Here is a 26,582-nt window from a genome sequence, read left to right as displayed (position 1 = left end):
AAGTAATAAAGGCTACTATCAATACCACACTCCGCCACCAGAAACTCACATCCCGCAGTGCCAGATGTGTCCCCCTGCTTAAAGGCCAAATGTGAAGTAAGGTTGGCCAACCATGTTTTTGAATAATATCAAAGGCTAAACAATTATAAGCATATTTTCGTTATTTTTTTTACGCAACCCTTCCAGATTCTTTGTTTAACCCATAGCAACGCCCTTGACAACGAAAATGCTTTTCTTCGACAATCTTCGGAAATCTTCGGAATTGACGTCACACCAAGAACTGCGAGGGAAGTCCGCCATACACAGAGTATTTTTGCATTGCTTCTCCGTAAGATGCCACGGCAGTGTGTGGCGATGTATTGTTCTCAATCTAAAGAAAAGTTGCATGAGTGGCTGAAGGATAGCAGGGCACGTAAATGGACATCTGAATTTCACGCCATCATCGAGTCGTGTTCTCTGCTACAAGGACTTCGAAGATGCCTGCTTCCTCAACCGGTCTGCTTATGATCAAGGATTTGCAAAAAAGTAAGTGTGATTTTTGGATAGATGACTGATGACTTTGTCAAAGCAGAGCTGCCAACAGTTGTGGAACAGTGCTTAATTTGTAAATCATAAGGTGCCGGAACGCAAAGTACATATAACAGCGCAGGGATGACGGCACGTGGACAGGTCCCGGAACATATTGTAATAGCCCGAATAGGGAAATAGAAAGGAGAGGAGTGAATGATGGCTTCCTTCACTTTATTGTGGCAACAGTTAAATAACAAATAACAAAAATAACAGCGGACTGCTGCAACATGCGACCGTCAACTTCGCTCTCACGCCGCACTATTCTCCTCACTTCCCGCTACGTCACCACTCTGCTGTCCGATGGTCTCTTCACGGGTCCGCAGACAGTTACGGACATTACATTATGTAGAAAATGGTGCTGAAAACAAAGCGCAAATGCCCAATTGCCATGCAGTGGGACTTTCCTTTTTTTCTTTCTTTTCTATGTGCTTTTCTGACTCATTTTGAACCATTTTCCTTCTTTTTGAAAAAGACAGTAAATGCAACAGTCTTTTTGGCATGTTGAAATACCGTTTGATCCTGGCTGCTTGCTCCCAAGATTTTTTTTTTTTAATGTCAGGAGTGTGATTTGTTGGTCCAGCTTCTCAGTGTACCATTATTATTTTATTTTACACTGTAATGTCGTAACTGCGTGTAATATTCTGATATAATGTTTTTCGAGGTACCCTGAAGTGCACGCAACGTTACTCTTGTTTTGGTCACGTGACGCGGGAGTGTGATAGAGAGGCACAGGCTCTATCTATTGGTCCGCACAGCCTGCCGAGAGCCCCACGCTGTGTTCATACTGTAAGCTCCATGTGTTAATAAAGAAACAAAGTTGTCAGCACGTCGTGTGTTCGATACCTTTGTCAACAAAAAGCTCATAACAAGACACTATGCACGATCCGTTTAAGAGACGCTGGGACTGGAGAGCTGTGAGTAGTAGGAGGAGGCGAGGGGGAGATGAGCGAGAAGCAAAACTTTGCGGTCGAATGTGGCGGCAGTCCGCTATTATTTTGTTTTCTTATTGTTGCCACAATAAAGTGGAGAAAGCCATCAACGACTCATCTCCTTCTTTCCCCCCAACTTTTTTATATTGTTATTTTATATGCACGAGAGCTGCCGGATCTGCCAAAATGAACATTGTGACATATTTATGTCACACTGCTGTTGCCATAGTGTGCACTTCCTGTGGGTGTGGTATTACAGTATAAAAGGAATCTCTGTGATGTCTCTGTGACATATATGATGAGAAGCAGACTGAAGTGTTGTTCCATTCCAATCTCGGCCTTACATGTACTTAGATTAAGGAAGTACATAACAAAAGTGGCGACAAGGACATCTGGACCTGCGTCAGCTCGGACGTGCTGTTTTTGGAGTTGCTGCGGGTCGCGTTGCTCCAGGGGACAGACGGCGCCGACCTCAGCTTCCTCGTCGTGACTTCGTGGGGAGGAGGACGAGCGGAGATTTTAAAAGGAGCGTGAAGGTGCTGTATAACCAGGCGCTATGGCGGGTGTTATCGGCTCTGTTGGTCCTTTTGATGAGCTTGTGGAACAGTGGAGCTCGTACACGGAGCGGTTTGGCTATTTCGTGGAAGCTAACGAAATAGCGGAAGAGAAAGTTGTGCCCACGTTTTTGAGCGTTAGTGGGTCAAAGACTTTCAATTTACTGAGAAACTTGCTTCAACCTGATAAACCTGGTAGTAAAACGTACAGGGAAATCTTGGAAACTCTTAATGGACATTTTTCACACAAGCCCCTTGTGATTGCAGAGAGATTCCGATTCCACGGGAGAAATCAGGAAGAGGGGGAATCTGTCACTATGTTCGTAGCGGCGCTTCGGAAGCTGGCTAAACATTGTGAGTTTAGTGATGTTTTAGAAGACACAGTAAGAGACAGATTGGTATGTGGACTGAGAAATGAAGCTAGACAAAAGAAGTTACTCTCAGAAAGTGCACTGACATTAAAGAAAGCCTTTGATGTAAATGTGGCTATGGAAATGGCTTCAACGAAGGCTCAACAACTGAACATGACGAGCAGAATACACCAAGTAGCAAGTACCCAAAGCGATGTTGCTGGTCCCTGTTTTAGGTGCGGTAAAACAGGGCACCTTTCCTCCACCTGCTGGTGCAAAGAAATGAACTGTCGTAATTGTGGGAAGAAGGGTCATGTTGAGCGTGCCTGTCGGAAAAAAAACAAGCACACACAAAGATAAGGAAATGAATGACAAGAAGAAAACAAAGAAATATGTCAAAGCGGTAGAGAGTGCCTCTACTTTCGAAGATGAAAGTGACGTGCACACCGTGCATGTAATGTGCGTGGACGGGAAGACAGGGTGTTACTGGGTCACACCAAAGTTAGAGGGTCACCCAGTCAAAATGCAAATAGGCACTGGATCACAGGCATCGTTTGTGTCTTACCAAGTCTATAAACAGTGTTTGAGACACCTTCCATTAAGACCGTCAGACACTGTGTTCAAAGAGTACACTGGACCCATAGTGCACATGAAAGGAATGACTGACATTACTGTGCAATGCAATGATCAAACTGCTAAACTTCCGGTGTATGTCACAAAAGGGAATTTTGCTTCCATCATGGGACGACTGTGGATTAATGCACTTCGTGTAAATTGGCTAGAAGTTCGGCAGCTGTCAGACGGTTCTTCACAACAAGTAATTCTGGACAAGAATGAAGAGGTTATCCGTGAGGAATTGGGCAGCATGAAGGACATTACAGTGAAATTGCACATTAAACCAGGAAGCAAACCTGTGTTTATGAAGGCTAGAACAGTGCCGTGTGCTATCCGTGACAAAGTCGAGGCTGACCAGGATGCGTTGGTCAAAAGGGGTGTTTTGGAACCAGTCACCACCAGCGAATGGGCGACACCAATTGTGCCGGTTCCGAAAAAGAATGGCGGAATTCGCACATGTGGCGATTTTAAAGTGACTTTGAATCTGGTGCTTTGTGTGGAGTAGTACCCACTTCCATTGATCGATGATTTGTTTGCAGGTCTGAGCGTTGGTCAAAAATTCAGCAAAATTGACCTCAACCAAGCTTATCTGCAGATGCATGTGGACGAAGAATCACGGGAGTGGTTGACAATTAACACGCACAAGGGACTTTTCAGATATTGCAGATTACCTTTTGGCATCATGTCTGCTCCTGCTCTGTTTCAACGGGCTATGGATCAAATTTTGAGTGGATTGCCAGGAGTACAATGTCACTTGGATGACATTCTCTGTACCGGTGCCAACGACGAGGGACATCTTTGCAACCTGGATGCTGTCCTAAAAAGGCTGAGGCGGTATGGTCTTCGAGTGCGCAAGGAAAAATGTGAATTTTTGAGACCATCGGTGGAGTATCTTGGGCATGTGATAGACCACGAAGGGCTACACAAGGCTCCATCCAAGACTAAGGCAATTGTGGATGCACCCGCCCCAAAAAATGTGAGTCAGCTTGGATCTTTTTTAGGTCTATTGAACTATTATGGACGGTTTATTCCCAATTTGGCATCGCTTCTTAAACCATTGCATGAGCTGATGTGCAAAGATGTAAAATGGAAATGGACGAATGAGTGTAACAAAGGCGGGGGCCTTGGCGGTCCGATCCCCAGCTGCAGAAGCTAAGTCTGGGGACATGGAATGTCACCTCTCTGGCAGGGAAGGAGCCCGAGCTGGTGTGTGAGGCAGAGAAGTTCCGGCTAGATATAGTAGGACTCTCATCCACACACAGCCTGGGTTCTGGTACCAATCCTCTCAAGAGGGGTTGGACTCTCTTCCACTCTGGAGTTGCCCACGGTGAGAGGCGCCGAGCAGGTGTGGGCAGGTGTAGACGAGAGGGTAGCTTCCCTCCGCCATCGGGTGGGGGGAAGGGTTCTGACTGTTGTTTGTTGTTTGTGCTTATGCACCGAACAGCAGCTCAGAGTACCCACCCTTTTTGGAGTCCTTGGAGGGTGTGCTGGAGAGCGCCCCCTCTGGGGACTCCCTCGACTTGTTTTCCCTCTACAGTGAAAATATAATGAGAACCATCCAAGGGCTACCAGGAATACTGAGTGGAGCGCAGAACATCAACAACCTCAGATACGCAGACAATACTGTATTAATATTGAACAATGATGCAAATTTGCAGGAACTAGTAAAAACAATCAACATAGAGAGTTAAAAATTTGGACTATCACTAAACAAAAAGAAAACTAACGAAACGTTAGTGTCAAAGAAAGAAGAAATCCTAACATGCAAAATCACAGTAGGAGAGGAACATATTTAACCAAGTAGACACTTTCAAATACCTAGGATCCTTGATAACATCGGATGGCAAATGTGAAAAAGGTATAAAAGCAAGAATAGCTAGGCAGTGTTGTTTTCGTCAACAACGACGACAACGAAAGCATTTCGTTAACGACCATTTGTTTCATGACGATGAGCTGAAAACGTGTCTTGAATGACCAACATGATAAAAAGATTGCCAATTTACATCTGATGAGAACGAGATGAAAATGAGCCATCGTACCTGTAGTACGCCCAAGTCTAGGGGAAACAGGACGCAACATGGGGTGTGGTCCTCCCGTCAAACCCTTTATTAAAATGATAATATTTCATTAAGAAGGAGACAGAGAGGGTTGCAGTGTCTAGTGGAGTGGTATGTCCATGGTATTAAACTTTAGAGAGAGGAGACCATTATTATAACTGAGGTGAAATGCTGCCACAAAAGAAAGAAAAAGAAAAGAAATGCTGCCACTCGCAACTTAAAAACGAGAAACCCCACATGCTCACTATCAAAATTGCTGATGACAATACCATCAAGGAGCAAAGTTGTTTGTGCAGTGATTGCAGTTGTTAAGTGATTTCTACCACATTATTACTTTAAACCCACAGAGTGAGTCAAATTGAGATTTACAAAGATGTCAGCATTGATTGAACTAACGTAACGTTACCGAATATTCAGCTCGTGAATAACGAGATGCATAAAACACTGGCTATAACGTTAGCAACTTAGTAACGTTATGTTAGTGTATTTGCTCCTTATTTCATTCTTTGCAAGAAAATATAGTCGAATGCTCTCGTACTGACTGCTCGCACTCCTACCCCTTACCAGGTCCACAATGAAACTGATGTCATCATGCTGCTGCTCAATATCCAGAAGACGGAGAGATGAAAGAGGATAATTAGCCGTAGCGGCGCTTTCATTGGGATAAGACGAAAGTGCACGAAGAAAGAACGAAGACTGTTTTAATAACTTTTGCCATCTTAAACTTAGGGTTTCACTTTGTAGATCTTTTCCCTAAGCAAAGAATGAACGTAGTTCTGCAAAAGGTCAATTATTCTCCCATCCCCCATAATACAAAACCCATTTTCTGCTCTGCAGTTTGTGTGAGTGGCATGGAATGGTGAACCTATGCCTGCGGGAAGGGTTATATCCAGGCCAGGGGTTAGCATTTTCCATGGCCCAACAGATAAGACTTTGGCACCTTGACCTGACATAACCGAGTCAAGAAAATCTCCTCTTAGGAAAGCCTGCAGTTTTTTTGTTTGTTTTTTTTTTTTTTTAACCTGTCCTGTTCAGTTGTTTAGACACAGAGAATAGGAATCTGAGTGTCCTCATGTCCTGAAATCCTGCAATGTAACCTTGTCACATACGGTGTGACGAGTAATGCATTGCATTTGCTCCGTTGTATGAAAAAAATGTACCTTGTACCTACGCCATACTTTTTACTTATACTTGAGTAGATGTGTGATTTGTGAACTACTTGGGCCGACAGGGGCTCTACCAGTCGGGAGTCCTATGATTACACCGGCCTGTTCAATCACGCAGCGTCATTAAAGCGCCGTCAAAATAAAACTATTTTAAGCTCTCTCCCAGTTTATATTTGACACCGAAAGACCACGGATAACCGTTTTAATTTCATGGTAAGGTAATATGTTTTTTCCACTAGAGCGCACTCATGCTGTTGGATGGGTGATGTTTCTTTTCATGCTTTTATTGGTAATTTTTAATGTGCCTGTGACACAAAGCAATTTAGGCTCCTGAAAGAAATGGACCACTTGAATGTGTGCCGAAGCGATCGATAGATTTATTCTATAATTTTAATGAATAATTTTTTGAATCCCGCGCTACGAAAATGGGAGACCTCCGGCCTTGGTCTCGGATTGAGGAACAAAGCGGATGTGACTTAAACGGGAGACATCATCTTCCCGATACAACAATACTGTTGTATGCAAAAGGCCTGCGGATTCAGCTGATTTTGTGGATTAATTTGTTTATTTTTCACATCACGCCAGCCCTTTCTGGATTTCAAAAAGATACTGTCCACCACGAAGAATGGGCAAAACAAGTATGACAATGGAGCAACAGATGACGAAGTGAGTAAGCTACATGTTTTATATTATGTCAAATACTGGGATCATGGCACACATTTTAATAAAGAGGTGGCTTGCATTTTGTGGGTGGCAATGCTCCCTGTCCACCGAGAAGGCGGGAGTGGCCGTGCGCTTTCGTCTCCGGTTCTCGATTGTGTCGAGACTTCCACCCTCTTGGCAGTGTTCGCGTGCCTGCTGAGAGGGCTATCCTCAGCTTGGACCTGGGGAGCCCCCCGCTCTGGTCTGCGGTTCTTGATTGTGTAGAGACTTCCGCTCCTCTCGGCCATCCTCAAGTGTCCGCCGAGAGAGCGCTATGCTCGGCTTGGGCTCGGGCAGCCTCGCGCTTCGACATCGGCTGGTTTGGCCACAGAGAATGCGGCATATTCTGCGTTCATTCCCCAGCTGCGGCCCCGGTGATGAGCACTCCTGCCGGGGCCGCAGAAGGAGAATGACGAGCCGTCTCTTTCGCTTTTTTCTCATTCTGAATCTTCTTCCTCCTCTTCCAAATAAGACTCAAACTAGGGATGTCCCGATCCTTCCGATCCGATACCGATATTGTTTTGCACTTCCGATCCGATACCGACCTATCTGAACATGTGTTAAAGTTTAAAGTTATTTAGCCTCCTTACTTAGATTCAAGTTGAAAAAGGTTTTAGTACTCTTGATAACAACTAGCCAGCTGAATTAACAACTAGCCAGCTGAATTATGTGAGTTTGAATAACACACAACGGTTGGTAACAAGAAACTGACCTGTTTATTCAGTGACAAACACAAAACATTATAAATAATAGGCCTGTCGCGATAACAAATTTTAGTGTGCGATAATTTATTTCATAAACTCCTCAATTTAAAAAAAAATAAAAAAAATTACAATAACACTGTGAGAATACAGTCTATATTAGAATAACATCAGAATAACAATAATATAATAATAATAATAATACAGTACAGTACCTGTAATAATGTAACGAATCGGGTTCTAATGTGGCGGACTTTTTTTGCTGCAACTGAACGCACCGTGGGGCTGACGGTGAGCAGTAGGAGGAGAGCGCTATTTTACTATCTGCTTCGATCCTGGCATCAACAGCAGTGGACACTCGGCGAGTTGATGGAATAAATGATTAGAAACCTGACGAAGCTGACGATTTCTTTGGCGATGTTACCACAATAAGAACTGTCACCTTAACTTATAAAGACTGGCGATCGGAGGAGGACCACCAGCCGAGATCGACATTCTACGGCCCTATTGTCGGCCCAGTTCATGGATGCACACACCATGCTTATATTTTGCTATTATTTACATCTTCATTTCAATGGTAAGCGTCACCTTTTCTTTTTTTTTCTCCACCTGCACTAAACTTAAACTGCACTAAACTAAAAAATAGCCTAAACCATCCGGCGGGCTCCAGCACGGCGGAGATGGTCCGCAGTCAATCCGGAGCACTGACAGGGCCGGTATACATTGAACGTATAACGTATAACGTTGATATAATGGGAACAAATTGGCTCCGGCACTATTTTTTACCGGACCCAGGACGAAAATGCTTTTTGCGTAGTTGGTAACAAGGAAGCCGAACTTTTAACAGCATATCAGCCGCACGCGCGCACGCACGTGCACACGAGGCGATAAATCGCAGCGGAAAAATTACCGCCTTCATTTTTATTTACCGTGCGATAAATGGAATTATTGCATATTGCGACAGGCTTAATAAATAACAAACAGAAATGGCATAGTCAGTCAGTAAAACGTGCAAATAATATTGTAAACTGTCTTAACCCTGGAACACTAAACCTGGGTGATCTTCACCCAAACAGTCATTGTCATGTGATTTTTATTGTGTTGCTGCTATCTTAGTTACATGGGTTCCTGGGTAGCTTCAAGCTTCTCACTGATGTCATTAATGGTATATTTGTTTCCTTCCTCCAAGCTATAGTTTTCTCAAGAGGCATGCGTTCGGGTGATTTTCACCCGACGTTAGTGATAGAGAGTAAATATTGTATGAGTGAAATTTACTCGATGTTAGTGTTAGTGTGTTTAATTCAGACGCTCTTTACACTTTTCAAGAGAAACAACATTCAGACTGGCCGCATACTCTGCCCCATTTCATCCACAGATGCCATTCTGCTTCAAGCTTGGTTACTCTGGCATGCTAACAAGTGAGTAACACGTAGCCAATGTTAATTTACATCTTTAATTGTTAGCTGAGCAGATTTCTTTTGTTTTCAACTAGAGCGAAGCTTTTAGCTAGCTAGCTAGCTACAAGTGAAGTTGTAGCACTCAGGGAGTGAGAAAAAAGATGTCCAGAAAACCAGTAAAATACCTGACAGAGAAGGAAATACAAGATCTTCTGTTCAGGGAAAGCAGTGATGAAGATGTTGATCATGTGGAAGCAGAGGTGATGTATGACAGTGACAGTGATAGAGACTATATACCTGAATCAAGTGATGATGATGAGGAGGATGATAGTGATTGCATTGAGCCTAGCACTTCAGGTCATAAGAGAAAAAAAATACGACATCGTGAGTGTGGTGACCATACCACCAGACAAATGGTCGACCAGTGTGCCCTCGCCATTACTACCCTGCCTGTACCGACTGCATGTAAGACATAAGGCAAGTTAGAGACGTCCTATAATTTGCATCAATTAGTATAATGACCATGAATAAACATCACTTAATGCTAATTTCCAAGGAAATGCATATATTCAATAAAATTCGGTAATTTTTCCCCTCTCAAAAAATGCCATTTTTTGTCTCTCTCTCTCTCTCTCTCTCAGTTGTCAGTGATGCAGGAAGACTGTGCCTTCACCAGACTAGGCTCACATGTCCCAGGAATGGGTGGACCAAAGAGCAAGTTCTAAGCTCCATTATCTTTTTTGTTAGGAAATGTTTCATTAAGGACTTCCTGATTTTTCAAAAATTTTGCTGCCTTTTTAAAGGGTACCCCATGGTACCTCTTTTTTATTTTATGTGTTATTGTAAATTGGTAAAATAAAGAAGAGTACTACAATTTGGCATACAGTTTTTCACTTTTAACATAAATTGATGAAAACTGTAATTTATCAGGGATAATATATCGGGTAAAACATACCCAACGTTAGTGATGGAGTAACTAATTTAACATTAGTGTTCTAGGGTTAAAAAAGCAAAACACACCAACAACCTCATGGAAAATCCTACAAATCCCCCAAACTAATAGATGTTTTTAATGTTTCATACATGCGTTACAAAAATTGTATAAAAAGCCTCTCAGGTTTAAATAAACGACTATTTTAGTATCAAGTTAACATTTTAAAACAGTAAATAAAATACTCAAGTCCCCATTCTGTATCAGCAGCTTTAAACTACATTCAATTTATTTAATTTTGCGACTCAACTGTTAAAGTTGTTAAAATTGCTCCCGTTATTCCATAATTTCCCTTCTGTCTACTTTCGACATGTGAAAGTTTTAAAACTTTTTGACGATTTGAAGATTTTGACGATTTAGGAGTTTTTTAGATAAAAAGTTAATTAGGTTCGCTTGGAAGGTTCACAACAGCCTACTAGGGAAGTCTTCTGCTTTAAGATGGCGGCTGTTTACTAACGCAACTGGTTTTCAATACTTCAATGTTGCTAACGCAGTCAAGTCTATCATGTAGCATCTGGTTCTATATACATATGATATCTATTATCTCCAGTAAAATGACGTTGACGTAGTTTGTAGCGGCTGTCAGCAGCAGTCAGGTGTTCTTGTGTTTTTTATCCAGCGGCATGAGTTGAGCTAAAGCCGTGAGTTGAGCATTGGCATTACCCGGGTCTAAGACAAGTTATGTTTACTTTCGGGACGCAATGCGGTCAGTTTCTCATTGCGTCCCGAAGACCGCACTGTGTATTAGTTCCGCTTTACTTGACATATTTCAATAATCAGAATTTGGATGTTTGTGAATCGTTCTCGAAACTTCCACGGGTGAATCGCGTGTTGGATGGTGCGTCTTTACTCACGTGAGATAATGGCTCGTCATCCAGAATGAATTCTTCGGCAATGACTCTTGTTATTCCCTGGGCTTTGGGACTGTCGAGTGCCAGTTTGTCACGCATAGCAAAAGTTTCTGCCAGTGTTAGTTGCGTAGGACCTTTCTTTTTGTCTTCGGTTTTCTTAACATACTCATATTGTTTGTGGTGGTATTTCGCTAAATGCTTGATTAGGTTGGTTGTATTAAAACTTCTTACAGCTTTACCACTACGCTTGACTTTACTGTGGCATATGTTGCTCTCTGCCTCTTCGTCTTTGTCGTCCTTTAAAGGTGAAATGATCCCACACAGCTGACATTTTTACCAATAAAGTCTCTCGGTAAATTGGGAGACGGTAATGTAAATGTAGTGTGTTGAAGGTGTGCCTTAAAATATGGACCGGATTTTAGGGAAACTGAAGCAAAAACTGGAATGGATTATGTAAATCTGTGCGCTGGAAAACCCGGACTGGACTTTAAAAAAACTGGATCGGAAGTCTGGATCGGAATTTTTCCCGTGTTCCGATCCGATACTGATGCGCATTTTTTTGCCCATATCGGCGTCCGATCCGATCCAAATATCAGATCGGGACATCTCTAACTCAAACATATACACAGGTTTCCTCCACCCTTTCCTCTGGATCGACAATATCACTTGAAAGATCAACACGTGAACCAGAATCGCTGAAAAACGCTTCCTCCTCCTTTGGGCTCAATACAAAATCCGCTGAAATCACTCTTTCGTCGCAGTCATCACCCAGAAGGAGGCACCAGACCGCTATAATGACAACTCATTTCACGTCATCTGCGCTTTGCCAAATGGTTGTTATAGTCGAATCTTCTCAAAATATGATTTTAATTTGAATAGTAATGCCATTTAAGATTTTTTTTTTTTTTTTTAATTTATAGTGTCACAGGAACTTTAATGTTAATGTGTTTCTAATGAGAAATGGGTACTTTACGAGTACCTTTTTGAAGTTGCATTTGGTCAGCCATTTGCAAAGAGCCAAAAATAGCAAAGATGGTATGGGGCCCCGTTTGTAAAGCAGAACATGCTGAAAATTACGACAACATTTTCTCACATTTAGCGCCACACAGTGTTAAAAACGTGGTGTGAAATTTTTACAGTCACTTTTATTCGCACATGTACAACATTGTTTAGCAACTTAATTATTTATTTTTAAATAATAAGTATTGGACTTGAATGTGTAAATCCAGAACTACATATTTATTTAAATCGTAAATGTATATGTTAAATGTATTTCTGAAATGTAAATCTGATATGTATATCCTAAATATTTATCTGAAGTTTATATCAGAAATATTTATTTTAAATCTGAATTATATATTTATATCCTAAATCTTAAATCTAAATACTAAATTTAAATATTACATCTGGAAATGGTTGCAACTATATATTTAGCGTAATATGCAAATTCACATGACTGGAGACTGGAAGTAACAAAATAAAAGCTGGAGCAGCTCAGACTGTTTGCTTACATTGCTTGAAAATGAATAAAACGTTCTCAACGGTGGCAGTCGGCTCTAAGACATTAATCATTGTGATAATAACAATATCGAGGTAAAATACACATTTAGGAGAAAGCATTTAAAGAGTTTTAGTGGCACTTTTACGCACGAGCCCAGTCCCAGTAAAGATACTATGAATAGCCACAACGGGTCTCTGTTGGACTGGACTGGACAGCAATGTTGAATTCTCTTGAAGAGAAGTTGAAGAGCTTTTGGATTTCAGTGTAATTTTTCAAATATAATCTGAACGAGTTCGTCAAAACAACCATGTCATTATTAACGCATAACTGCAAGGGTAATTTTCGCTTTTGTTTTTTTTGTTTTACTTTTTTTGCACCCCGTTAATGGTCGCTTCCCAAATCCGGAAATGTTACATAAATTCCTGCACGCAACAGTAGACACTCCACAGCGAGAGAACCCTAAGGCAATAAGGACCAAAAGACATTGCAAACAATACAGCTTGTGTTGAAAATAACCCCGACCCTTTTATTTATTATTTTTGTTTCATCCAATCACCTCCCAGAAGTGGCAATAGCAACTAAATTCTGTGTATTTATTGGTTTAGAGACACGAATGAGTCATATCCTTCAACGGCATGCTTAGGTCTGAAGGGGTTAAAACATATGATGTACTGGACTGTCTCAGAAAATTAGAATACACAATATTCTAATTTTCTGAGACAGTCCTGTATATTGTTCTATGTAAAGGACGTCAGCCAAGGTCGGCCCCCCACATTTTTACCACGCCAAATCTGGTCCCCTTTGCAAAAAGTTTGGACACCCCTGCTTTAAATGGTGGATTAATGTACAGGACTGTCTCAGAAAATTAGAATATTGTGTATTCTAATTTTCTGAGACAGTCCAGTATATATATATATTTTTTTTAAACCTTAACGGCATGCTTAGTTAGGTCTGAAGGGGTTAAAACGTATAATATAATTTTTAAAAAAGTGTTCTGTTTTTCCCCAATGTCACCGTCCAGTCTGTTAACTTGTGTTACTGTCCCTTTAAAAATATTCCCCATTTTTTAATGTCATCACTTTTCTGCGATAACGTCACACCAGTGGCAGGAAATTCAACCGTGATAAGCAATGTGTGTGATTTTATATTTTTTACCAATCCAATTTTCAGCTTTATGTAGTATCTTCTGTGTGGTTGGTCATAACAGGCCCACTCTGTTAAAGCTATCTATCAAAGAAATTAACATAATTGGATAATTTCAAAAGGTTTATTTGTAAAATTAGAGATTTCTCATCAAGTATCCAAACTTATGCTAGCTGTTACACTAGCAAAGCAAGGCTGAGGACTAATGTTAACACAAATTGTTCCTTTTTAGTGTCCACTCTGTTAGATCCAAATGACATCCTATAAAAACAAATGACACGAAAGTCGTACACTTTATAAATGTGTCATAGCAGTGTAGTAAAGACCAAAAAGATGTTTGTAAATATAAACATGTGGTGGATGCGAGCAAAGTGAGTAGTGACTACTCAATTGGAACAATTTTAATGGCAATTTATCCATTTTTTAAAAAATATATATATTTCCATGTCACATTAGAAAGACAATTAGGTCTTCTTTTAGGAAAACAGTATAGGAGCAAAATATACAGTACACAGTAAAACACAAATACAGGTGTGAAAGTGAAAAAAAAGAACTTGTGCGTTTTGCACATGTTCATTTTTTTTCCCTTTGCGGCCTACCAAAGTGAAAGAAGTGGCAGTATTTGAGGTCAGGATGTTTAACCACAGTTACTTTAATTGGTTTACCTCATTGTAGCAAGATGGAGAGCCTCTGTCATGGAAGCAACAGTCAAGTGTCAGATTGTAATGGGCTCAGGAGACCTCCGTGATGCCCCCCCCCCCCCCCCCACATCAGACGTAAATTTATATAAAAAATTATGTTTGTGCTGCTATCATTTTTTTTTAGATATTCACAATTACGTCATAGATTGATCTGAGGTCAACCAGGTCCCCATTTTAAACTAAACCGGCTAAAAATGGTGTCAGTTATTTGTGCTTTGTTTGTACCATTAAAATTTTCATTTGTGCTGCAACAGTTTTGTCTGCACGCCACCGCAAAAGGAGAAGGTGGGGGTGGGGATTGGATCAGTTAACAGTCTCACTCTCATAGGGTTGACTGATTTTAATGTGCAAAGAATCCCAAGATGTTTAATAGTTTAGCCGTTTAATTAAATCACTTTCTATTGTGAGTGGCACTTTTCCATGTGTGTGAACTTTTATCTTTATATTTTCTACAAAATCTAATTAATTTTTGTGATGTTAAATAATATTCTCCTGCACATATTTATTGTTGTGCACCTTCAGCTGGTTTGATAGCGTTAAAAAAATGTAACATTCTTAGCAAATACAGAGGTACCTCTACATACGAAGTTAATTTGTGCCAGGACCTTGTTTGTAAGTCAGAATGGTCGTATGTCGAGCAGAATTTTCCCATAAGAATACATTATCATTCCATTAATTCATTCCACAGCCCAAAAACCTACACTAAATCCTTAATAAATACTGCTGGTACAATTACAAATGGCAATTACACGTAGCAAAACACATTAATTATAAATAGGAATCGGAATGATACAACATTAATAATATTTCCTGTAATAATGTAACGAATCGGGTTCTAATGTGGCCTAATGCGGTCCTATGACGTCGATGTAGATGGCCACGCGCCGATTAAGCAGCATGCGTACTGGGTGAACCCCACAAAACGTGCCCTATACCAGACAGAGGTACAATATCTTTTAGAAAATGGTCTAGCTGTCCCTAGTTCTAGTGCATGCCTGTTAGTTCCGAAACCCGACGATACCAAATTTTTTTGTACAGATTTTAGAAAAGCAAACAGCGTTACAAAAGCAGATTCGTACTCCTTACCTCGTATGGAGGACTGTGTTGACCGGGTTGGTGCAGCAACATTTGTCACAAAATTAGACTTGTTAAAAAGTTACTGGCAAGTGTCTTTAACTCCTCGAGCCTCTGAAATTTCTGCTTTTGTCACGCCTGACGCGTTTTTACAATACACGGTCATGCCCTTTGGCCTCCGAAATGCCCTAGCTACCTTCCAGAGGATAATACACGGGGGGCATGGATAACTGCGAGGTGTACCATGATGATGTGGTGGTCGACACCGATACTTGGTCTGCACACCTTCAAGTGCTCGAAAAAGTTTTTGACCGTTTTAGGGGAGCTAATCTTACATTAAATCTTGCTAAGTGTGAATTCAGAAAGACCACAGCTTTTTGGGAAAGGAGGTGGGGCAGGGCCAGGTGCGTCCTATTGAGGAAAAGGTTCATCCCATAGCAGAGCAAAATTGAAGATGAGATCTTGTTCATGTCTCATTTACATCTCTGAGAAATGAATCAGCAATAATCGAGACCAGAGTGGTTTTCTCAGTTTTCTCAAATTAAGAAGCAAGTCTCATATTGAGCATTACATGAGAAGGTCTTGAGAATAGTTCTACTGGTATGATTTTTCAACAAAGTCTTACAGCTGTCTCCCTTCAAGATCTCACCAAGAGACAACTGTGAGTACTTGTGTCAATCTCAAATGTGTCTCAATTTTATCTCCTTACTTGGAGTCACGATCTCTATAATGTCTCAGTAAAAGATATGGATGAGCAATGTATTTTATTTCTTCAAAGCTGCCTCTTTTACTGATCTCGCGGAGCAAACTTACTGGACTGTCTCAGAAAATTAGAATATTGTGTATTCTAATTTTCTGAGACAGTCCAGTATATTGTGCCAGTCACAAATATTTCTCAATTGGATCTCCTTCCAATCTGCAATTGCTCATTTTGGGTTTTCAAGATTCTTTCATTGTAAGAAAGAGAGTAGTCTGCTCTGACATGTCCAATCACATCTTAATTCATCTCACGCCAAAATCCGAGAAAATATTAGAATTGGTCAAATTATTAAATAACATCTGGTTCATTTGGTTCATCTTGTTCAATGTAAAAATTACAGATGTGAACGAAAATTTGGCACCGAAAACTATCGGCCGCTGCAAATGCATTATTGGTTTTTGGTTTCGAAGCCTGAAAGTTTACCACAAAATAGTGTGAAGAACCTTAGTCCTCTTTTTTGATGACGTAATCAAAACACTCTGGCTGACGATGTCTCGCTAAAACTACTGGCTCACAGGCAACATGTCTGCCAATTGGAAGTTTTTTTTTTTAAAAAGCAAAGAAATATATAAATTATTAATTGAAACAAAATAATCAATTTTCTTTCTACACACTCTTTCTGAAGTTGCTTTCCATTGATGTGCCGCGTCACATCGAGTGCATTGAAGTCGTTCCCCAACCCAGAGGTTGTGAGTTCAACTCTCTGTCCTGACGAATTCATCTAAGTATCCTTGAGCAAGACACTGAACCCCACGTTGTTGCGTCACCAGCAGGTAGATGAGGATATAGAGTCAAAGCGCTTTGAGTGCCTGAAAGGTGCTGTACAAGTATGACTCCATTTTTAATTAAGAGAATTTCTCTTCTCAAATATTGCTCAAATCTGGTTTTCTCAAATCAATCTCCTTTGTCTCAATGATGTCTTCGCTCATTTTGTCTCATCACTTGCCCCTAAGGGTACCCTTAGGAGCACAAACTCAGAAACAAATAAGCAGAGAATGAGATCAATTTGAGATCATCAAATTCGTCCTACGAGATGAGATTAAGCAACAGATGAGTAGCAAATTTTTGCTGTGCTATTCTAAAATACTCGGCGCCAAATACCAGGCGGGAGTTGCGATGATTTTTGGGGATGGCGAGATATTATTGCGGGTTTTGTCGAAATTTTGCTGATGATGTTGCCACCTCACTAGTTTAACTAACAAAAAAGTGCCGTTTGTTTGGTCACCCGCCAGCCGATATGCATTTTCTTCTTGTGACGCTCTCCTTTGCAGCACCCCTGTGTTGGCAGCTCCAAACTTTTCTTACCCGTTGAAGCTTGAAGTCGACGCAAGCGATAGTGGAGCTGGTGCAGTATTGCTGCAGGACGACCAGGAAGGTATTGAGGATCCCATTTGCTATTTTTCAAAGAAATTCAGTGCCTACCAGATTAATTATAGCACTATTGCAAAGGAGGCCCTATCATTGTTGTTGGCACTCCAACATTATGAAGTTTACTTGGGGTCAAGCCAATCGCTGTGTACACTGACCATAACCCATTAGCGTTCCTCAGACAAATGCGGAACAACAACCAACGGTTAATGCAGTGGTCCGTGTTGGTCTAGGACTTCAACCTGGATATTCGTCTCAAAAAAGGTACTGACAATGTGATCACGCCCCTGTAATGGAGGAGCCTTATGCACAGCTATTATCTAGGGTATATGTTTTTTTTTAAGGTGGGGGGGGTGTCGGCCTTCGCCGTTTAACTTGTTTTATTTTGAGAAGCCTCCAGTCAGCTGATTTTCACCTCTGCCAGCTGGCTGCCTCCCCTCCCAATGTGACGTGGGATGACGCTACCGAATTGTCAGACGACGTCGCCGCCGCTGATTGGCCACGAAAGGGCGCCAAGCTTAAAGTCAGGCGCTGTCAACTGACAGCTGAGATCGCATTTGACAGCATTCGTGCCGCGGTTCTCCTCGCCAGCTGTTTGCTCGCCATTCATCCACTTGTGCATTTGATCGCTACTTTGTTACACTCCCGCTTTTTCGGTGAGGTCTTTTGTGTTTTTGCCATTATTGGATTGTTTTGTTCACCACTTTAAATAAGAGCACTGAAGCAGTAGGGGTAAGCTGCCATTTCTGTTCACTTCTACCTTCTACCTTCTAACTTCTACCTTGTGCAGGTATTTGAGTGTTTTATTTTGCCTTATATTTGCATGCGACCCCCCCCCCCCTCCTACTTTGAGGTTCATGGTGCTTTCACTGTGTTAAGGCTGATGAATGCTTTTGCGTTGTGTTGAGGATGGACCTACGCCGTTAACGCAGACCCGATTTACGACCCTACGCCGTAGCCTGACTTGCACCTCCCAAAAATCCTGACTAGGTGTCAAAGGACTGTGATTGGTCCGCTCAGAACGTTGTTTCTGGTTCAGCACAACAACATCGCCCTTTTCAAACATTCGCAAACATCTTGTGTGTCGCCAACGCTTCAACATTCGTATTCACAACCTTTGTTGTTCAATATTGATTAGTTGCAGCTGCAAATAGAGACGTTCCAAAAGTTCTTACTCACACCAGTACTTTGTATACCTTCCAAAACCTATTTTGAGGCAATGAAAAGGTAATAAAAGACTCAACAAAAACACAACTATTGTAGTAAGTACTTATAACCGATGAGCCCATATGTTGGACGTCTCGCCACGCAGAGGGAATTGCAGTAACCAGGTAGGGACAGTGACAATCTACGTCATCACCCCGAGCGTCCATTGCGTGCTTAAAACTTGGCGCCCTTCATAGGTCAAAACGTACTAAATATAATAAATTTTTAAATAACAGCAATATTTTATGTGTTTCTAATAACATATTTTAGTAAAAGAGAACAATTGTGGCTTATTAGAGCCCACAAGTCTTTACGTCTGGGGTTTCCTTTAAGGGGGGGCCACAGGAGCACTGGCCCCCTCTCTAATTTGAATGGCCCCTGAAGTGCACCGGTGCCCATTTTATTACAAAGCATGTCAATCTGCGAATCTTTCTTTTATGAAGGAGCGACAATAAGATTTTTTTCTAGAGCATGTCAAACATTAATGCTACTTTTATGTTCAAAGTGGCTTTACAACAAAGTGATTAAATGTATTCTTGCATTTATTGTATGCACACATTATGATAAATTCGAATCGTTACAAAATTGACTGCTTCTTTTTTTCCAGTAGTAGTTTTTACCAGATGTTTTTACCGCCTCATGCAGGATATTCTGTGTATTACCTTGTTGACCAAAACAAAGACTGAACAAAGATGGCAGCAACACTTGGCCCCTGAGGGTTACACGGGGCCCCTTCTTGGCCCGTTTCAGGAAAATCCCTTAACCACCACCGCACCCTCCCATGGAGTTTCAGAATCAGCACCTTTCAAACTAAATTTCTCAAGCCTCCGGGGTTGTAGATCCAATGCCAACCAAAGGGTAGTTATCGGAAAATAAAGAAACGTTATTATTTTTAAATGACATAAAAAATTATTTATATGCATGTGTATTTTTCGGCTTTTTGGCAAAGTGTTTCCAATATTCAGTTAAATTTTACTTTCGGTACATCCCTAATATTTACCTTTAACAGAGTGGACACCACTCTGAACTTCCTTAATAAGACTGCAAAACCTGATTTATAAAGAAGCTAAAGAAGCTAAAAAAATAAATTAAAAAATCTAATTGCTTACCACAGTTGAATTTCCTGCCACTGGAGTGATGTTATCGCATAAGAATTTAAAACCAACACATGATTAAAGGTAGTTTAGCCAGGACAATAAAATAGTAACAGTTATCTTGGATTTTTTTCCTACTTATATTAGTTGTTTTAGACTAAATTTGAATTAAATGCACTTGGGACAAAGCAAAATTCCATAACAACTTTTTTCCAGAAGTCAATTCAATTTTAACAATAGGACCCTGTGCCTTGAATTGATAATAGATGGCAATTGATGTCTTCATTCATACTGGCGACACACATAGCTAGCCTGGTACTCCAGACTCACCGCAGTTCCAGCTATTGAGTCTGGCCACCATTAAGCGGATAAAATTTCCAGGGCGGAGCAAGCCACAGCAAACAAACAGCGGAGTGGACCAATCAGTGACGGGCAGGACGAGGGACTTGTGCGCGGAAGTAAACATACGAGGAGAGCAGCGTTTATTCAACATGGCTAGCGCGAGACAGACTGTTGTCAATGACTTGTGTCGATGTGTTTTTGGTAATTTAAAACTGATTTTACCGTGGATTGGAACATATTCTCGGCTCTCCTGTTCGCCATCTGTGTTGTTGTGGAGACGACTTCCGACGCGGAAGAGTGACGTTGCCCGTTAAGAACACGTCACGCAAATAAACGAATCTGATTTGTCGATTGATTTTGTACTTGCTCGAGAGGCCGTTAATGGGCTGGGTCCCAGACTATACTCTCAATGTTTGAAAAACACAGGGAGAACAGTCTGGCCGTGCCAGGCAAACACATAGCACCCTATAAATAAAAAAAATGACCCATCACATGCACGCGCGCACAACCAATCGCTAGAATGTAGTTGTGCCATTTCGTGGCGCGAGGGGGAAAAAGCGACCATGACATCAGTTTTGATGCCGAGCAAATGATCTGTGTCCAAATATTAGCACCAGCTGACACTCTGGCCTGATTTACATGCCCTCGTGCCTCTACACCACGATGAAGTCTATCCTGCTCGAAAACCATGACACTGAATGCTATGCAGAGATGAGCAGGGAACAGACAGTTGGCTCTGCGCAATGTATGAAGAAAATGCACGACGACTGCACGAGGCTTCGTGCATCCATCCGACCATTCATTCACGTTTTCTTTTTTTTTTTTTTAATTCTCTCACAGGTCCTCAACCAGAGCTCTTCTCGTATTGCGCGAGCACGCGTGACCTCCTTAATCATAAAGTGATCACTTATTAACACCGTTCATTCAGTCAGTCAGAGCCACGAGCCGGTTAATGATCAATATTTGAACACCATTTACAACCGCAGCGCATGGCCTCTTTGCATTTAGACGGGGGTTTATGTGGGTTCATTGTTTTGTTTTTGTTTTTTAATTTAATTTTTGCAACCTCATGAAGCTCTTTTTCCCCCATCAAAAACGACTCATACATATACGTGAGATATGGGACAGTTTTACAGCAAAGCGATTGCCTTTTGTTATTATTTAACTTGACAAATTAAATAACGGCCTAGAACTAAAAGACCATTTGAAAATGTTTAGGTTTTATGTGAATTTTTATTTCTGTCTTGAGCGTACCAGTCTGCCGTCCGTTATCTTTCAGCGCCTTGCACGTCTCGTCCATCAGATTTTGACACGGTGCCAAGCTTTCCTTTATCCTCAAACACTGTGACAGTAACGTAAATGAAACACGTAACGGTAAATCACTCACCTTTCTCCATGCAGTTGAGAGTCACATATATGCGTTTTGATCCACATCTGTGTCCCCTTCACGTGAGAAGGCATCCAGGAGGCATGTTCAAGAAAATCCATTCGTTAATTCCATTTGCCTGCCACATAAACAGGAATCACGCATTTTTATCGCTATGTAAGAGTCATTTACAATTCAAATACACATTTCGACAATGCTCTCTCTCTCCTCTCTCTCTCTCTCTCTCTCTCTCTCTCTCTCTCTCTCTCTCTCTCTCTCTCTCTCTCTCTCTCTCTCTCTCTCTCTCTCTCTCTCTCTCTCCCTCTTTCTCTCACTGCAGCTCTGATGTTGCCTGGTTACCCCTGCGTGTAGCGGCCAATCGCAGCGGCAGCCTGTGAGATTAACTATTTGTTGGCTACATAACTGTAGTTTGAAGCAAAAAACAAACAAAAAAATGCGGTGAAGTGGGTGGGGAAATTGCATGGATCCCTGGCGACAGGAGGAAAAAAAATTCAATGCAAAGTGAATAATATGTAAAAAGAGGGGAGCCAGAGGGAAGGAAGCAGGTGTCTCCTCATCCACTGTTTTCATCAAACATTTTCTGGGAAGCAGTTTTTTTTCTACCTGATTTTGTCTTTTTTCTCCGCGAATAGGGTGGAGGTGAGGGACCAAAATGCATTTTTGGCTGTAAAGCCACATGATGTTATCCTTCCAGCATACTTTGCAAATTCTAGAGTCCTCTTTCCTTTTCCAGTTTCTCTCTCATCCGGTTTTAGAAGTCAAACTATAATGTCAGAGGCCACAATCCGCAGTCTTTTTTTGTGTGTGTAAAATAAGCCAGATAGCAGACCGACATTGAACAAACATTGATTTTCCATCAAAATCATCAGTATGGTTAACCTTGAAATTTTCGACAACAAACAATGTTGAATTAATGTTGCAAATATCGATGATACATGGCAGTGACGTTGAAACAAAGTTGTTCTATAGTATGTCAGGTGATGGTTGGGTTAACATTGTTTTATAGTTGATGAACTAATGTGGACAAATAGTTGATGTATGATTGACCGCCAAATATGATTGAAAAGTCATGAAATTATGGATGAGTGGGAGTTTTGGTCGAAAAATAGTTGTGTTCTTGGCTGACCGGGAAGACAGCGACTCACCTCGAACGAACTCCAATGGAAACGCCTCATTTAAGAATAGCCATATTTAAAGGTAAGCCTGCTATGCTTTATCAGAGCCTTTAACAGCAGTGATGTCGTACAGTAGAAAAAACTTCATTTGTCATTACTACTTGTATTTGCACCTAGTGTTAAATTACCAGATAATCTTTTTTTTTTTTTAAATCAATTTGTTATTTGGCAATGCACCTGAATGCACCAAGGCGCAATGTACGCCAGGATCTACCTGGATCTACTCACTCATCGCAAGAGAAAGCGGGAATGTTAGACGTTTAAAAAACCTCCAGAGGCTACCACGTAAGTTGTACAGAAAAAAATAAAACTACCTGATCATTTAAAGTTAGCCATTAACATTTTATTTTAAGCTAGAGGGTGTTGGAGACGAGTCCAGTTCCACGGAGAGGAAAGTTTGCTGAACCAAACCTATCCTGGTGAGCTTCCTTAATTTGGGCTAGTTGTTGATGTTAGCTAGAAACAATGTTGATAAATAAATCCAGACGTAGAATTAAAAAAAACAGCCATGACAATACTGTTATGGACAAAGATTTGTGATAACAGTTCTGTTGTTATGACAGTTTTATGTTAAAGAGTGGTGAACATTTTAGCAAACTTTTCAATGTGTTTTTTAGCATTAGCACATGAGGTGTGCTTGTAATAGGAATAACGGTGTTGACTATATTCGCGTCCAATATATATACATTACATTCTTTTATTGAGCTAGCACATTACTGGTCTGTGTATTGTATTGTTTTGCACCTCGAGTAATCGACCCTGCACGTTACGTGCAGGCTGCTTTTCTTTGGGATTGATTCACTCGAGGATTTGTTGCTACCTGCGGTGCGCCCTGGACTGAACCCCACCAACGGCGTTGGGAAAAAAATACAGAGGTGAACACTAACGTTGCACGACTTCCTACTTTCCTTGTGAATGCCATTTTGTTTGTATTGTTCAGATTCACTGAAGAGGCAGATGGGAATGGACGTGTCAGAATATGCATTCGCTGCTGTTGTGCAGAGGTGGCTACGCTATGTTCCCTTTGTTCCTCTTCCGCCGGTGCCTCTTGTATCAACCACCTGTGTCTCATTGTCTTGTTACCCTATGTCTATATTTAAGTTCCCGATGTGCTATCTGTTCTTGTTGGGTCATTGTGAATCCAAGCGTCTGTCCCATTAACGTTCTTGCCCTTGTTATTCCGGGATCCCTGCCTTTGTAAGTTTAATTCCATTTTGTTTGGTGCCCCTTGTATTTGTTTGTACTTTGTATTTTTTGTTAACTATCAATAAACATTTTTGAGTTTTCCTCCACCTTGCCTCACCTCCCCGTTTCCCCTGCATTTAGGTCCACCTTGTCCCCTTGTAGTGACACATTTCTCAGATGAAAGAAATTACAATCAGATATATTCACTTGAAACAGCTCCTGTTGTGTTCTTTGTTGTAACAATATTCCTCACAGCAATTCTTGTTTGGATGCAAAACGTGTAATATGGTTAGAAAAATCATCAAAAAGATTTCCCAGATAGCAGATCGATGTTGAAAAGATGTTGGATCAACATTCCGCTGTCGATCTTATATCATTGAATCAACGTTGAGACCCGATGTGGATTTGTCATCACTTTTGCACCCTCAGTTAATGTTTCAACGTTGAAATCCTAACAAAACCTAAACGTCATTTCGATTATTAATAATATTGGAACAACGCTGAATCAATATTACGTTTTCCTTCATCATCAACTATGATGCTATCATTGCTTTCAAATATGCCTTTATTTAGAGGTCCCGCTTTATTTACAGATGGAAGAAAGACTTATAAAATAATTTACACTGAATAAATAATAAAAATAAAAACTTGTCTAGATTTCAAATTATTTTTAACAGTAAACATGAGGTGCATGGAGTGCTGCTAGGTGTAAAAAATATACTTCTGGCGCTCTTCGGTGTGGGGCTAAAAAAAGTGATGATTAAAAAAAACTCAAGATACTCAAGAAGTAGAAAAATAAAAAGCCTTTATTAAATCATGGCTTTGTTCAGATTTAAAATGCCGACATGTTTCGGCCGTGTAGGCCTTCATCAATACAACGCTCAGTAAACATTTAAAACTTGAGCATCCTCTTCAGTCTGACGAGCTTCGCTGCGAACCTTGCCACCGACGTGGTCTGTGACCGCACGGGTTTGTCAGGCAGGTGTCTGGGATGGGCTTGTGGCAGGGTGGTAAATGGTGTTATACTTGTATACCGCTTTCCCACCTTTCAAGGCGCTCAACACTACATTGCCATCCACCGACTGGTGACACAGCACCAGGAGCAATGTGGGGTTCAGTGTCTTGCTCATGGACACTTAGACGTGTGCCACGCCATCCCCCGGAGGAGGAGGCCTTGAAAAGTGCAATGTGCTTCGAAATATGTTTTTAGCTCTTCATTGTTACGTCGTCACTGAAATATTTTTGTTATAGTTAATGAAAACAACACCGCAAATAACTGTAAAATATTTTCTGGTGCATCCACTTAGTGTGAGAGATGTAATCCTACCGTTACTCCATCACACCAGATTACAAATGAAAACATTGTTACTGCCCTCCCCTCCCCCACAGAACAGCAAAAATAACTCACGCGCACATGCATGAATGCATACACTTGGTTGATTGGCACATTGCTCTTGGCTTGAGGAAAGCTTTAATCTCAATTTTGGTCTCAGTCTCAGGATTGCCAGATGGGAAAGACAGTCTCCAGCCCAATCACACCGTAAAATCTGCCAAGTGGAATAAAAAACAGCCCAAATTACAATCACACATTGAGGATAAGATGTCTGCCTTATGCAACTCAATCTATATTTTGATAATATAACCAGAAAAAATGTCAACAGTGGGAGCCACATTGTCGAGGAATTATTGCTATTTTGCCGCTAAGCAGCATGAGAGATGTTGTTCTTTGAAGAAAACTATTTTATTTTTATTTCCATAAACACAATAATTAATAACTGTCTATTGATTAATTATCATACATAATACACGTGTGTTAATAGAAATCACAGACTTAAAGAACAACCTTTCCAGAAACGATTTATAGTGAATTCTAGAAAAATATTTGTACTGGTATTGGTTTCAAAGGCAGAAGGAAATCCACAACGCATTTTAAAACTTCTTTCATTGCATTATTGTTGATACAAATCAGAATGAACGTGCGGTTCAAAGCTCCACGCACTGTTAGGCGCTAAAATACCACCTTTAATTAGATCAAATAAGATGCTGCTGTAGGAAAGGAATGTAGCTGAACTTCAAGGTGTTGGAACTGTTCAAATTCATCAAAACGGTTTCTACCAAAACCACCAAGTTTTGTTAAAGGTAGCTCAAATGTGATCAACCCACCCAATCGTGGTTAATTTCTTTTATAGGGTGCCATTTGTGTCCCAAGTGTGAATTAAGCTGTATTTTTATTAAAGCTGGACAAGTCCTTATTTAACTTTTTTGTGCATTACCAATTGCCGTCTATTATAAATTTAAAAGTACAGGCTCTTAAATTCTATTTTTTAAATTTACTTCTGGTAAAATGTTTTTGCTATGATCCAACTGTTTCATTCAAATTCAGTCAATACACTGTCTATAATCATGTGATGTTTTTAAATTAAAATATATCATTTAATTAAAAAAAAAAAAAGTTTGTCCCCAGTACCACTGTCCACTGTCCACAAGTTGTGTTAGTGTCCCTTTAAGAAAATTACCCGTTTATTAATAACATCACACCAGTAGCGGGAAATTCAATTAAAAAAAAAAAAAAAAAAAAGATTTCGCAGTTTTATGAAATGTGTCCACTCTATTAAAGGTACAGTATTTATATCAAAGAAATTCATTGAATTGAAATTATTGACTCTTTCCAAAAGGTTTATTTGTGAAAGGATAGATTACTCATAAAGTATCCAAAGTCATGTTAGAAAAGCTAGGCTGATGGCTAACTTTAGCACAAAATGC

General features: G+C 40.7%; 1 protein-coding gene across 5 annotated transcripts in view; it reads right to left on the bottom strand.

The window, feature by feature from the left end:
- The window catches only part of LOC130929678 (disabled homolog 1-like), a 257,976-nt gene extending 236,305 nt beyond the window's left edge, over positions 1-21,671 (bottom strand). For all 5 annotated transcript variants that reach the window (XM_057857060.1, XM_057857062.1, XM_057857063.1 and 2 more), the window contains exon 1: positions 21,460-21,671. Coding sequence is in view for 1 of the 5 variants with exons in the window: in XM_057857061.1 (XP_057713044.1) it covers positions 21,460-21,469 (10 nt within the window). In the remaining 4 variants the exon portion in view is untranslated. The remainder of the gene's footprint in view (positions 1-21,459) is intronic.
- Positions 21,672-26,582: the final 4,911 nt, after the last annotated feature.

Source organism: Corythoichthys intestinalis, chromosome 14 (genome assembly GCF_030265065.1).
Source record: "Corythoichthys intestinalis isolate RoL2023-P3 chromosome 14, ASM3026506v1, whole genome shotgun sequence".
Classification (NCBI taxonomy): Eukaryota; Metazoa; Chordata; class Actinopteri; order Syngnathiformes; family Syngnathidae; genus Corythoichthys; species Corythoichthys intestinalis.
This window is presented reverse-complemented; position numbering and strand designations above follow the sequence as displayed.